Source organism: Vipera ursinii (assembly GCF_947247035.1).
Source record: "Vipera ursinii genome assembly, chromosome: 1".
NCBI lineage: Eukaryota > Metazoa > Chordata > Lepidosauria > Squamata > Viperidae > Vipera > Vipera ursinii.
The window spans coordinates 23418554-23433811 of NC_139512.1; the positions used below are offsets into that span (position 1 = coordinate 23418554).

The 15258-nt window shown below is 41.0% G+C and overlaps 1 protein-coding gene across 2 annotated transcripts in view; it reads right to left on the reverse strand.

Moving 5' to 3' along the window:
* Positions 1–15258, reverse strand: part of GNG2 (G protein subunit gamma 2) — a 432181-nt gene that overhangs the window by 370085 nt on the left and 46838 nt on the right. For both annotated transcript variants that reach the window (XM_083378506.1, XM_083378507.1), the window contains exon 3: positions 8162–9142. In XM_083378506.1, the coding sequence (XP_083234632.1) occupies positions 9014–9142 (129 nt within the window). In that variant the 3' untranslated portion in view covers positions 8162–9013. The remainder of the gene's footprint in view (positions 1–8161; positions 9143–15258) is intronic.

A 15258-nucleotide genomic window follows, 5' to 3' on the forward strand; every position in this document is an offset into this window, starting at 1 on the left:
AATTGAAGTCCCCATGTCTTAAAGCAGGGGTCTTCAAACTTGGCCCTTTTATGACTTGTGGACTTCAACTCCCAGAATTCCTCAGCCAGCAAAGCTGGCTGAGGAATTCTGGGAGTTGAAGTCCACAAGTCATAAAAGGGCCAAGTTTGAAGACCCCTGTCTTAAAGCTTGAACGCTTGTTAATGAATGGGGATGAATTGTTTTAAGAAATGTAATAGGTTATAATTCAGGGGAATGAAGGGAGTTGTAACAATATGAACAAGTATGGGTGTTAGTTGATGTTCCTATTTTTTGTTTGCTGAATTTTCTTGTAAGGATGAGGGTGATTTCACTATGTTATGTTTCCTTTGGATAATCTTTAAAAGCTGAGCTGGATCAAACGTCCCAAAACTTAAACTATGTTACAAAGGTTTTTAATTGTTGCTTGGCCTTTATTTAGTTAAACAAAACAGAACAGAAAAAAGCAAAATAACTTACATAAACATAATGTAACATACACTGAGGGCTTTTAATACCTGTATTTTCTTTTAGTACTTATCTTGCTTAGTTGCAGGGATCACTTTATATTGTGCTTATCTAATTTTTATAGCAAATCTTATCAATCATGGTGCAGGGAGGGTTTTTGTGTTTTCACAGCAGGAAGGAATCACTATTTGGCTTCTACCTCTAAGGGACATTAAAACCTGGGTCTCCCCACTTCTAATCCAGCTCCTAATTGCCACACCCAGCTATTCCTTGTGTGTGTTTACATGAATGTAGTTTTACACAACAGTTTCAATAAACAGCACTATATTTCTTAATCTACATTTGTAAACAACTCATTCATAAATCACAAGTGGCATCAGGTCTTCATTGAGTAATTGGGATCATAGAATCAGAGGGCTGGAAGGAACCTTGTATGTCTTCTAGTCCAACCTCATGCCATTTTGGAAAAATGGTTGTTCTTAGGCCAGTTATCTTCTCTAAACCCTAGTAAGGAGTGGCAAACCACTTCCAGAAACCTTGCCAAGACAACTGCAAGAAAGTGTCCAGCCAGGCTCCGAGAATAGGACGCGATTGAACAGAAGGGGGGGAAAGCTAGATCTAGTGCTTGTTTTGATTGGTGTTATTGCAATTTTTTAAATTAATTGTTGCTTTAGTACAGCATGTTAAAGGTACTAGATTTGGTTTAGTATGAGTTAAACCACTTTATTTGGGGCTTTGTAATTGTATGCAATCAACTCACTACTTTTGTGAATTTAATCACTGGGTTTTATTTTCATATATATACACAATCCCCCCAAATAATTGACAAGTATTGTAATACCAGAAGTGTTATTTTGTTTTCTAATTTCTCACCAAAATTACTTATTAGTCATTCCTATTCTGGCCAGCTAAATGGTGGGTAAAGATGTATTCTATATAATAATGCGAATTAGAACATTCAGTAAAAATACCAAGAACTTAAAGCAACACAAAATGAATTAGAACACTGTATTACAGCAGAAATGAAAATAAATGAAATTAATATTACAGTTATGTACTATCAGATCAGCTTATTTTTAAGTGATGACAAAGATAGATTTTCTTCATGATCATCTGTCCCTAACCTGGTCCTTGAAGTCTTCCCATGGTGCATCTGTTGCTACTGTAACTAAGTGCATCCATTTTGCTGCTGTTCAGCATCTTTTCCCAGCATCAGAGCCTTTTCTAAAAAGCTAGGTCTTTGCATAGTGCAGGGGTGTCAAACTCAATTTCATTGAGGGCCGCATCAGCATTGCGGTTGCCCTCAGGGGGCTGGGTGGGCGTGGCCTACTGGGTGGGCGTGGCTAGAGTGTGTATGGCCTACTGGGTGGGCATGGCCAGCTCTACATCGTTCACATCAAGGGTGCCTATGAGGGCCTGGGCAGGAGTGGGACAGATCTGAGGGTCTCTGGCAGGAGGAGGGTCTCTGGGCCAGGGCCAAGGCAGTGGGGGCCGTTCCCTCACTGTTTCCAGGATGGCTTCGCGGGCCACATAAAACCACTTCATGGGCCGGATCTGGCCCCCGGGCCTTGTGTTTGATATGTCTGGCATAGTGTATCCAAAGTACAATAAAATGAGCCTGATCAACTGTGTCTTGAATCAGCTCTGAGCTGATTTGTTTCACGATCCATCAGTTTGTTTTCTTGGCTGTGCATTGTATTCTCAGGAGTCTTCTGCAACATCAAAAGAGTCAATACTCTTTCTATCCTGCTTCCTTCAAGTTCAACTTCTGCTTCCATAAAGTATCACAAGGAATACCAATTGTATTGTAATATCTTTCCTAAAGCCTTCATGGCTGCTCTACCAAGTATTAGTCTGTGGAATATTTCTTGACTGGTTATTCCTTTATTGTTGATGGTTGATCCTAGAAGGTAGAGCTTCGGTATCTCCGTTGCCATTTCTAAGAGTGGCAGCTGTGCCAGTTATTAGTTTGGTTTTCTTTGTATTTAATTTTACCCCCAATTTTTCACTGTGCTTCTTGACTTTTATAATGGTAGCTTGCAGAAGCTTGCATCTTTGGATATTAAAGTAGTATCGTACTGGATCAATGATGGGAGTTCACCATATTTTTAATTGGGTTTTTAGCTTTTATTTGGCATATGTACTCAGCTATGGTTGTGCAGGTGGATGAAGAGTGCACCTGAAAAGGACAGCACTGTCAATCCATGGGCCAGTCACTTTCTTGGCCATAGCCAGAATAACAGAGTTGGAAAGGACCTTGGAGATCATCTAGTCCAACCCCCTGCTCAGGCAGGAAACCCTGTACCATTTCAGACAAATGGCTGGCCAGTCTCTTCTTAACCTCCAGCGTTGGAGCACCCACAACTTCTGAGGGCAAGCCATTTCACTGATTTAATTGTTCTTGCTGTCAGGAAATTTCTCCTTAGTTCTAGGTTGGTTTTCTCCTTGATTAGTCCATCCATTGCTTCTTGTCCTGCTTTTCCCTTTTTGGAGAATAGGCTGCCCCCCTCTGCTTTGTGGCAGCCCCTTAGATCCTGGAACACCACTATGTTAAGTCGAAGTGAACTCGTATTATGTATTTTGTGTACATCAACACATTGTAAATCATAGTTTAGAGCTTAGTGTAATACCTGAACCAGGCCACTGTGAGTTGTTTAGCTGATAACAATTTAGTGTGATTTGTGAACTATGATCCTGGTCTCATATTCATTCATTCATTCATATCTATATCTATATCTATATCTATATCTATATCTATATCTATATCTATATATCTCTATATCTCTATCTCTATATCTATATATATGTTTTCTGAGGTTTTCGCGGGTGTTTGTATGTAGATCTTTGGTCATTCGGGTTTTTTATATATATAGATATGAATGATATGATACAGGGCTTTTTTTCTCATACAACGCTCAGAACGGAGTTCTGGCACCTTTTTTGGATGGAACCTTGCAGGGTAAGCAAGGCAGGTTGTATAACATGTGTGAGTTCCGGCACCTTTTTCTTTTACAAAAAAGCACTGTTTCACTGTCAGAGGCTTCAGGAAAGGCCTCTGCAGCCAATAAACAAGCTCTGGATTGATGCATGTGATGCCCCCTGGCCTCTGTTTTGTTGTTTGAGGCTGAAATGGAGGCTGAGGGGCGCTTGGTTTATCAGCTGCAGAGGCCTTTTCTGAATGCCTCTTAAGATAAGATAATCTTAATCGTCATCTTTTACTGTGGGCACAACGACACACATCAAAAATGAAATTTAGTTGCCCCCTCTCAAAGTGACTTGACGCACACCTAAAACATACTATACACAACATATGTATAAACCCACACCCCTACATATACATAACAATAAAATATTAAATACTGTCCATCAAATATTAAATATTGTCCATGTGACAGCGAAACGAAGGCAGAAAGCAACGCATGCGCGCGGCTGCAGAAGAAGTGGACCAGCGTGGGAGGCCTGGCCGCAACTGTGTGTCCGGGGCGCGTGGGGCAGCTTCATCTCCCATCCACACCCTTGCTTGATTTTTATCTGTGCACCTCGCCCCACCTCATTCAACCAGGTGCAATGGAGTGGGCAGGATTATAATTAGGGATTATATTTGGGGTAGGGCTTATATTGGGCGCATGTGTAAAAATCAAGCTAGGGCTTCTTTTCTAGGTAGTCTTATTTTCAGGGAAACAGTAATTGCTGTGAGTTCTTGATTTACCCAAATTGTCCACTAGAGGGCTTTTCAAGATGCTTGCAATTTTAGATAGATCTATCTATGTTTCAGTTATGCGAAGTAGTAGTGTCACAGCAAGGCATTAATTTATATAGGAAGTGCACAGCAACCTTCTTCCTTGAAGATCTTGCTTTGTATGTGATCAGAAGAAATTTGCTGACCATGTGTGCTTAGATCAATCAGATACAGAGTGATTTATCCAGGCCTTATGATATGACCAGATTTTTCCCTGTTTTTATAGGCTGAGGCAGGATTGGTTGAGGCATGCATTCTAAGTATAGCTTTTGGTTTCCAGAATGACAAGAGGAGGGGCAAATGAGCAGACATTCTCCAAATAACTGGATTTCAGCTCCTCTCATCAGATGGCCAACTTGAAAAGATGATATGAAATATGGTCAGAAACACCAAGTTGCCAACTCTGGACTTAGGGTTTCAGAGGGGAATTTGTCTGCCTTCAAATAAATACCCACATTAACAGTAGATTAGTGTGTAGAAAAAACTTTAAATCACGTACAACATAATCCATCACTTTGAAAAGAGATTGGGGGGGGGGGAGAAGGAAATCCCAAGAAAGTCCAAGATGTTGCATAGCCCCCTCCATACCCTGTAATTTACCTGTTGAGTGTCTGAATTCTTTTGAACTTCTTTTTCAGTGAACTAATCTCAACAAAATGAATGTTTACTACGGTATGTCTGGTAGCCTACAAATTAGGCTCTTTTTCATCAGAAGTAGCTTTTCATCAGAATTTTTCTCCAAGTAGCTGCAAGTAATAAAACATTTACTCCTACAGTAACAAATATAGGATATCAAATGCCATGAAATATTGCAGGCAGCATCTGCCTCTTTTGTCCTCCATGTCTGAATGATATTCCAGAGGGCTTTTTCTCAACCTGCCAGACGTTTCCTACTATAACGTACTGTTATAGTAAACTGTGCAAGATGTTACACAATATGGCAAGAACTTTAGTTCTTAACTGGACCCTAGCACTACATTACAACTAGTCAGTCTGTGCTGCTCCAGATGTATTGCCATATATTTTACATCACATCTGAGATGGTTTGGGAAGATTATTCAAAGTAATGCGTAAGTTTCAAGAAAAGGTCTGAAGTAAAGACCTAGCGTGGTTCTGGAAGACTCTGTTTCTATAATATACCACCCCAGAGTTTACTGATGTAAATGGATTAACACAACACATTAGACCATTAAATATACTGACTTCTTGCAAATATTGGCTGCATTTACACATTAGCCTAGTTATTCAATCAATCAAGTTTTAGAAATTCAGCCAAATGGGCTGGCTTAGCACAACCTGCAGTGCCACAAAAACAAAACTAACCAAGGTTGATATTAATAAAACTTGCTACATTTGCAAATGAAACTGCTAGTTACCTGATCTGGCTAAGATTGTAACTGGTCAATCACATTTTAACTTGGTATAGTGTGTGATCATTCTAATTGTATTGATAGACTGAATTTGCACAACATGTAAATATAACAATAATGTAATTTGTTTGGTTTTGCCTTATTGTATGAATCCTAATATTATAATTTGTAAACCACGCTTTGTGGCTTATGTAAATTCAAACTGTTGGCTCATCTAACAAACCATGGCTAAAACAGATCCAGCATAGAGTCCTAACCTTGACTTAAGATACTTTTAAGGTCTGAAATGAGAAGGAAGGACTCATTGGAGAAGAGCCTAATGCTGGGAAAGATTGAGGGCAATAGAAGAAGGGGACGACAGAGAATGAGGTGGCTGGATGGAGTCACTGAAGCAGTAGGCGTGAGCTTAGATGGACTCCAGAAGATGGTAGAGGACAGGAAGGCCTGGAGGAACATTGTCCATAGGGTCGCGATGGGTCGGACACGACTTCGCAACTAACAACAACAACAACAAGGTCTGAAATGGAATGAGAGATCCCAAGATAGCATCACTGTCCTCTGCCACTTTGTCTAGGTAGGTTTTCTGACTGGTGGCTCAGTGGTTAGAATGCAGTCTTGCAGGCTGCCCACAGCCTGGAGTTCGATCCCGATGGGCTCAAGGTTGACTCATCCTTCCATCCTTCCAAGGTCAATAAAATGAGGACCCAGATTGTTGGGGGCTACTTGCTGACTCTGTAAACCGCTCAGAGAGGGCTGTAGAGTGGTATACAAGTCTAAGTGTTGATTGTTTTTCTGTGATTGTTGATTAGCCTGCATTTTTGGAGGTATATGTTTATTTTGCATTTTATATAATATTGCATATTGCAAAAAGAGGAAAATCCTGGTCTCTCTCTCTCTCTCTCTCTGTGTGTGTCTGTGGATTTGTTATTTATTCCTACTGTAATAAAACATTAAGTGTACGTTACCCTGAGAAGATTCTATCATGTTAGTAAGTGGTTGCTCAATGCCCAAAATTAAACTGAAGGCATGAAAGCATATCTGTCAATTTTGCATTTTGCTCAAGCTTGTCACAAGGCAAGGTATGGATTTTATAGAAGACCAAGGACAAAACTAGATTAAATCCCATTTGACTAGCCAGCAGCCATCACTTGCACCACAATGCAAGAAACAGCAGAGAATTAGGTTACAGCCTCTCCTCTGGGAAAGCAGCCCTGCTGAAAGGTCAATGATCTCCTCACTAAATCAGTGTCCCGTCTTCCTGCAAGGAGAAAAGCCCCGCGGGAAAACAAAGCAATCAGTTCCTGGTTTGAGAGGACGAGTGTGTTATGTTGCTCCCCATTGCTTTTTAAGAGCCTCCAAATGAAATATACCATTAATTTTGAAGCTGCAGATCTCCCTTGCTTCCCCCAGCACACGTTTACTGTCCCTTCAGCACAGAAGAACACCAAAAATTAAGAAACAAGAGTCTTAGGCCACATAAACTGCCAGGATTTCCTTGATGAGCAAGGAGTTACTTATTCAACTTTTAGAAATATTGGTCCGCAGTTCTCACTGATTTTCTAATGTGGATCATAACAAACTCTGTACCTGGTACAGACAAGAAATGTGTTTTGTGTGAAGACATCCTGTCAGAACATTTGGCCAAATGCTACCAAATGTAAGGAGACCTTAAAGCAGTGTTTCTCAACTTCAGCAACTTTTATGATGCGTAGACTTCAACCTCCAGAATTCCCCAGTCAGCCTGCTGGTTGGAAAATGGTGGGAGTTGGAAGTCCACACATCTTAAAAGTTACTCAGGTTGCTTTCAAGCCGAGATTTGAACCCCAACTCCGAGTGTTGCTCATCTTTAGCTATGTTGGCTGGAACTTTTAAAAGCTGCAGTTGAGTGGCATCTAGAAAATTAAAGACGTAACTCTACTGTATATTTTTGCTCACAAAGAATCATACAGTAGAAAGTGCCAATTGAGACCTACCTCTTATTTAATACAGAAATCAAACTTAAAGCATTCCCAATAGAGGGTAGTTTAACCCACGTGTCTGGATAATTGATTGATGCTTCTGTCAATTTTCTCTTATAATTTCATTCTTCAATTCCTGAACATATGCTGGTCACAGAACAAACTGAATTACAACCCTTTTTAAGCTTAGTATACTCTATGAACCTATCTTTCTTGTTAGTGTTACATCAGTATACTTTATTATCTCAGGTGAACCCAGAACATTAACTGCATAAACCAGTTAACCACAGGTAATCATATCATACGAACCCAGACAATAACTGGATTTCTGCATTTCTCTAAGCTATTATTTAAGCCTTGTATTGAAAAAAAACCATATTGGTTGTGCTCTGAACAATAAACTATAAATCATGGTTTGCCACCAAAACAAATCTGTTAAATTTGTTGAAATTTGCTCACTCTTGGCTTATTAGCAGAAAACACTGGAAAATAAGGCAAAGAGAACAATTTGATCTAGTGGTTAAGGCACCAGGCTAAAAACTGGTAGACTCTGAGTTCTAGTTCTGTCTTAGGCATGAAAGCTGGCTTACTTACTTTGAGCTAGTCACTCACTCTCAGCCCAATGCAACTCATAGGGCTCTTGTTTTGGGGAAAATAGGAGGAGAGGAAGGAGTATTAGGTATGTTCACTGTATTGAGAGATTTATAAAAATAATAAAGGGGGGATACAAAAATAAAAAACCCGCAGAATCCAATACAACATACATTTTACTAGCAGAACAAAAGCTACCAAATACAAATGTTAGAAAACAGCAATACTAAGTATGCTAGGAATGCACAAGACAGCCGTAGGCTTATGAAAAGCAAGGAGACGGTCTCAACTAAACCTTTGATAAAATGTTTAGACTGACAGGCTATTGTAATTGGATCCCTGCCCACCCCACCCCCTCGTGTGGCACTACTCTAAAATGCTAAATGCGCACAATACTCCACACTAAGGAACATTAGAATAAATTGAATCCATTGCAATTATTTTACATTTCAACATAAATAAGAGTGACATTTGGGAAAAGCAAAACAAAATAATCGAGGTTACATACACATACCCCATTGCATCACTTGCAACCTTGCTCTGTGCACCCTCATTTTTGTTTCAGAGAAAGACAACAGGGTTTGGTTTGGCTAGAGCAAAAGTGAAAATTAAATGTACTCTTTTACACATTTCCCCCCCCTCCTCCTCCAGGCAACTCTGCAGATGTCAAGATCTTTAGCTTCTTGATGTAGGTCAACATCGTTATTAACTCATTCTCCAAAGAAGGCAGGAATTCACTTTTTTTTAATCATGCACTTCTCTGTAAACTTCCAGGTGGTTTGATATCTTTTTCTTAAAGTAAGTGGACTCTAGAAACTGGCCCACATTGCTGAAAAATCTCTACATCAGTGTCCAGGGCAGCCTAAATTGGAGTCAGGCTCCTGTGAGGTTTACAGAATGGCACAGAAGAACTTCTTCTCTCTAAATGGATTTTCTGAAGCAGGGACAGGAGTTAATAAGGGGTCTTCCTTGGCATGGGCTTCACAGTACGCCATCAGGTCTGCTGCAGCTTTGGATACCTGCAAATAAAAAGAGGGTTTATATTCTTTTGGTATTCCAGAATAGCTGTTCTTAAATTGCAAAGATGTGCAGCTAGTGGGCCAAGGAAGCGCCAAATAAACTGAAAAGTCCTTGGTGGTCTCTGAGCTTCATTGTTTTCTTGCAGATTTCATTAACCAAATTACAGCACTGCAGAGCAGTGATGTTACCTAGTTTGGGTAATGAAACATCTGCAAAAAAAAACACCAACCAAGCTCAGAGAGCACCAAGGACCCCACAATTCAACACTGAGCTACAAATATTCTCCTTTATTAGTGCCAAACACATTCTTAGAAGAAATACTAGCTGAAGTTCATTTTGCTAAACCTTGTTGTAGTATGCCTTGTTTTAGCTTAGTTATCTTGCACAAACTCATTTCTTCAAACCCATCTCAATCCCCACATATCTTGTAATATCAGAATCCTTCCGTTTTTGACCCCAACAACCTGTGCTTACCAGGCCACCAATGTTAAACTACAATATGGTTTCTGGAGACATAGTGCTATGGGAACTGAACCATGGCTCATTAGCAGAGATTTGTGACTTAGCATGTGAGAATTTTGTCACCAAGTGACTCACACAGGAAAAGCTATTCAATAGCATCTTGCTCAAGTTAGGAAATTTAACTTTTAGATGCTGAACTCTAATGTCTCATCCAAGTGAAGAGGTTGAGTTTACACACTTTTAAGTTTTCTGCACAAAATGAAAATGACCTTTTATGCCAAAAGGTTCTACGATGATGTCAAGCATTTATGTGCAACAAGCTCAGTGGTGGGATTCAAATACCTGAAAACCGGTTCTCTGCGTGGATGCTGCTTCCGGAAGTCCATTCTGGGTCTGGGCCTCTGAGGCCCAGAAAAGACTTCCAGAAGTGGTGTTCACACACTTCTGGGAAGCTGTTCTGGGCCTGGGAGGCTTCCCCGGCTCAGAACAGACTTCTGGAAGTGGCATCCATGCATTTCTGGTTGGCCGTTCTGGGCCTGGGAGGCTTCCCCGGCTCAGAACAGACTTCTGGAAGTGGCATCCATGCACTTCTGGTGGGCCATTCTGGGCCTGGGAGGCCTCCCTCAGGCCTCCAAGTCTCAGAACGGACTTCTGGAAGTGGCGTCTACACACTTCTGGTGGTCTGTTCTGGGCCTTGCGAAAAAGGGCTAGGGCTTCAGCCAGTTCGCCGAAGTCAACAAAAAATTAGCTATTGGTTCTACCAAACTGGTGTGAACTGGCTGAATCCCATGACTACACAAGCTGCCTTTTTTCAAAAAGGCAAATACATTCCCTTATACTGGCATGTCATCTGCAACAAAGATCATTAAAAGCAACCTCTCCTTTTTCAGGAGAGAAAGAGATTAAAAATCTTCTCTCATTTTAATTCATATTAATGTCAAGGGAAATAGCCCATCTCAATCCCATCTCTAGGCCCCAGTTTCCCTGCTCTTGCAAATGGATCAATGGATTAAACTCAAGGGACTGTGTATTCTAAAGCCAGTCCCAAATCCCATATTGTTCTTGGCATATGCTACAGGAGGGGGAGTCTGATTGTCCATTTATTCCTCTGCCACTAAAGAGCAATGAAAAAGTCATTGAAGGTGCTTAGCTGAGATGATGGTAAGCTGTCAGAAAGTGATGACCACCTGAGCTGCTTCCCCTAGATAGGTAGACCAGAAGTCTTGGTAAAGCAAATGCAAGTTGCAAGCAACCAAATCAGTATGTGTTGGGTTCAAGCTGACTACTTTATTGTATTCTGCCTGTAATGCAGGAATCTCCCTAGATTGTTTGCCTTCTCAGGGAACAAACAGATAAAGTCCCAGGGAACTTGGAGTCAGCCCTAGGTCTCTTGTGGCTATGCAACAACTCAAGGCTAATTCTTTGCTTGATCTCTCCTTACCTGGCTGGCAGTTTTCAAACAGCAAAACTCTTGGGATGAAAGACTTGAGGTTCAGAGACATTCACGGAGTATCAAAAGGGATCAAGTCTTGCCCTTTTTTATGTGCATAGTATGTGATGTGTGCAAATAAATGGCAGGGGTTCAATTAGGTGGTCATGGCTGCCATTTTGACAGCTCTCTATGGATGCTCTTTTGCGGCTTCAGAGGAGAGCAGGTAGAGGCAAGGCTGGCTGGAACAGAGTCATGGCTGACCACATTGACAAGGGGATGATAAATGGGAAGAGAAGTCAAGAGAGGGATGTTCTGAAGGAGCAAATGGAAAGACACTGAAGGAATTGAAGGGCCAAGTGGTTGTAGCTGTGAGCAATCTATATGGACTATGTTGAGCCTAGCACAATTTTTTCTTGGCCTGCTCACAGTCCTGAAGGTGACTCTGCATTTCCTTTCAAGTTGTGGTCAACTGTTCCTCCCAGAAGAAACATACACCTCCCTCATTCCCCCTTCAGAGCCCAGAACTGATTTTTCTCAATCTTAAGCATTTCCCACCATGCTTAAACAATTGCTTTTCATTGATCCAGGTGGCTTAGCCCTGATTATGGCAATCTTGAGGACAGACTGGTGCTACATTGAGAAGTGCAGCAATTTACCCTACTCTAAATTTAAAATGCCAATATAATCTTAAGAGGTTTATGTTTGGGAGACTCCCCCTCCCTCCCCCACTGAAAAAAGAGCACACACCGTTTCCCAGATCAAGTGCTGTTGGTTACAGCTTGGATTGATGCTTTTGTGTGCAAGTGGCAGGTTTTTCATACGCAAGGTGCTTCTAGCCCTCTTTACAAAGATGCCGAGCTTCACTGGTGAGGCTTGCAGTTGCCATAGTAACCAATGGAGAAGAGAGTGAGACTGTACAATCTGGAGCTTTGCACGTGAGGCTAACTATATCAAACCTCAGGGCTAGACTCTTGCAGATTCCAATCATAGCTATGATGGGAGGTTGCATCAAAAAGATTAACGTTCCAGACAGAGTCAGTGATAAGTGAGATTCCTCTCGCATGGGGAAAAATTTCCAGATTTCCAGATTAGGGGTGTATATGGAAAAATTCCTACACTCTGATGGAGAATATAATTCCCTTTTCCCCCCACTTCTTTTATACAAGAAGTGAAAACCACATAGCTGGTCTGCCTGTCAAATGGAGAGCCTACCATGAACCTCAACATCACCTGGACTGTCTCCCCACTTACTATGAGTAACAAAAAACCTCTGAAGAGCCAACTTTAATTCACAGCCACAAAATATTTTCTTATTATTTTTGAAATGCTGCCATTTATCCCCCATGGTTTAAGGATAGGGTGTGAGAAACCTGGAGCCACATCCCTTTGCTCACAGCAAAGAGGTGCCAAATAGCTGTGCCCACAAACATTTCTTCGTGATGTGAATGTCTGGGGACCTGGTTTTAGGTCCACGTAAATGTATAACGGTGTAACTGCTGCCCATGAAAAAGTAAGAGAGCAGATGGCCAATGTGAATAATTATAAGGGTAAAGGTATTCTCTACCCACTTGAGTCTGACTCTAGGGGCAGTGCTCATTTCCATTTCCTAGCCGAGGGAGCCAGCATTGTCCAATGATACGTCTGTGATCTTGTGGCCAGCGTGACTGTAAACTGAAGCACACGAAATGCCGTTACCTTCCCACCAAAGTGGTACTTATTTATCTACTCGCATTTGCATGCTTTCAAACTGCTAGGTAGGCAGGGGCAAGTAATGGAAGCTCACTCTGTTGCACAGCACCCAGGCATTGAACCTGGGCTGTCAGGTTTCCAGATGACAAGCTCAGCGTCTTTAACCACTGAGCCATTGTGCCTCTCATGAATGGATGTGAGGATGCTGTCGTTTACATGCATGTTTATTATGCTCATGGACAGATGAACTTTCTCCATTCTACTCCATCTCACCCAACTCCCAGAATGCTCTAATTAATATGGTGATTACTGAGAATTCTAGAATTTGACCCACCTGGGAGGCACTTAGGTTGAGGATGGCTGACATCTTTCTTTATGGTGACTAAAAATTCTAGAAAATGCAGTTACACTATAACAGGAGAGTATCAGGTTTGGAAAGCTCGGTCAATAGTCTATTTCTAATACTATCTAAGCTGGAAGAATCAATATCTAGGCAGCTTCTCTAGGATATCATGCCTCTTCATCTCATTTAGAACTTTAAAGGTCACAATAGCATGCTGAATTTGGCCCCAAACCCAACAAGCACATGGTGCAGATTTCTTACAATTGATGTAAAGGAAAAGGCTTCCATCTGTATATATTTATTAATAGTTTGCTGTATGCAGTTGACACTAGCTGGATAGCCATACACTGAATTACCAGAGCATCTACCACCATAGGTAGAGGATTCCTGTCCAGAGATGGTATAAGAAGGAAATGTAGCCACTAAGGTTATAGACATTGCTTGACCAAGGACTAACCCCTCCTAAGCTATACCAAGAAGGGATCCCAAGGCCTCTGATGGAAGGGCATGTTACTAGCCCTCAGTTATACACATGAACCTTTAGGAGCAGTACAGTCCTACCTAGGACAGAACGTATTCCACATTTCTAGGCATGTAAACTATCCAATTATATACATTTTCAATGTATTGGTTCCTATTCAGCCTGAGTCCAGAGGGTAGTCCAGAATGGATTAAGAGCCTGATATCTGCTAGGTGTTTTGGGTTTCATATACAACTGCCTTTTAGGCATAGTCGAAATGTTTGGCAGGTATCCAATTGTCTACTCTTTATCCAATACCTGCACAGTTAAATTTGATTCAGTTTATTTCCTAGCATCTTCCTGCAAATGAAGGCTCCACTCTTTTCAGATTAACTCAAGGGTTGATCCATTGATTATGACAGGAATTGCCACCTGAGCCTGATGCTGTGAGCTGACAGGAGTAACTCGTCCAAAGTCACCCAGCCGACTTTCACGCCTAAGGCAGGACTAGAATTCACAGTCACTTGTTTCTAGCCTGGTGCCTTAACTACTAGACCAAAGTGGCTTTTATTCATTTGGCTCAGATGACAGAGATAAGTACGGCTGGGTGCCAGCCACAGACTGATGATGCTTCACTTCGAATTTTCCGATGAGCTCATCCAGCAACTTCATACTGATATGAAAAGACATAAAGATGAAACCTGCAGGACCTTATTTCACAAGTGCTATGGTGACAAATAGAATTATCACCCCAAATGCTATCTTTAGGGATTCATCCCATAGATAAATGGTGGAACCATCACATCTCTGTGCCTTGCTTCCACAAAATGTGTGGCCAGCAGTATCAAAAGACACTACAAAATCAAAGCAAATTCCAGTCCACTCTCTCAACTGAGGCCATCTATAGAACATCCAAGGTAATTTCAATGTTAAAATTGAGATCAAAACATTTTGGATTACTTAATTTATCCCAAAGCTCTTGCCGCTGACTCACCAGTATGCTTTCAATACTTTGTGCAAATAAGTTTATTACTGCAATACATTTTTTTCTCACATGAAAAAAATCCTTTATAAACTTTCAGAGTGCTTTTCTCAATACAGATAGTTCTCGGCTTATGACCACAGTTGGGACCAGAATTCCATTGTTAAGCAATGCTGTCATTAAGTGAATCACTGAAGTCATTAAGCGAATCATGTGGTTGTTAGATGAAGCTGACTCTCCTCACTGGGTTGGAAGCTCCCTGAAAAAATGACAAATGACCTGGGACACTGCAACCAATGGATGGAAACTAGTCAAAGAGAGAAGCAACCTAGAACTAAGGAGAAACTACCTGACAGTTAGAACAATTAACCAGTGGAACAACCTGCCTCCAGAAGTGGTGAATGCTCCAACACTGGAAGTTTTTAAGAAGAGACTGGACAGCCATTTGCTGGAAATGGTATAGGGTTTCCTGCCTAAGCAGGGGGTTGGACTAGATGACCTCCAAGGTCCCTTCCAACTTCTTCTTCTTCTTCTTCTTCTTCTTCTTCTTCTTCTTCTTCTTCTTCTTCTTCTTCTTCTTCTTCTTCTTCTTCTTCTTCTTATTATTATTATTATTATTATTATTATTATTATTATTATTATTATTATTATTATTATTATTATTATTAGCAGATTGCCAAGTGCCCAAATTTTGATACTGTGACTGCAGAGATGCTGCAATGGTTGTAAATGTGAGGACTGCTTGTA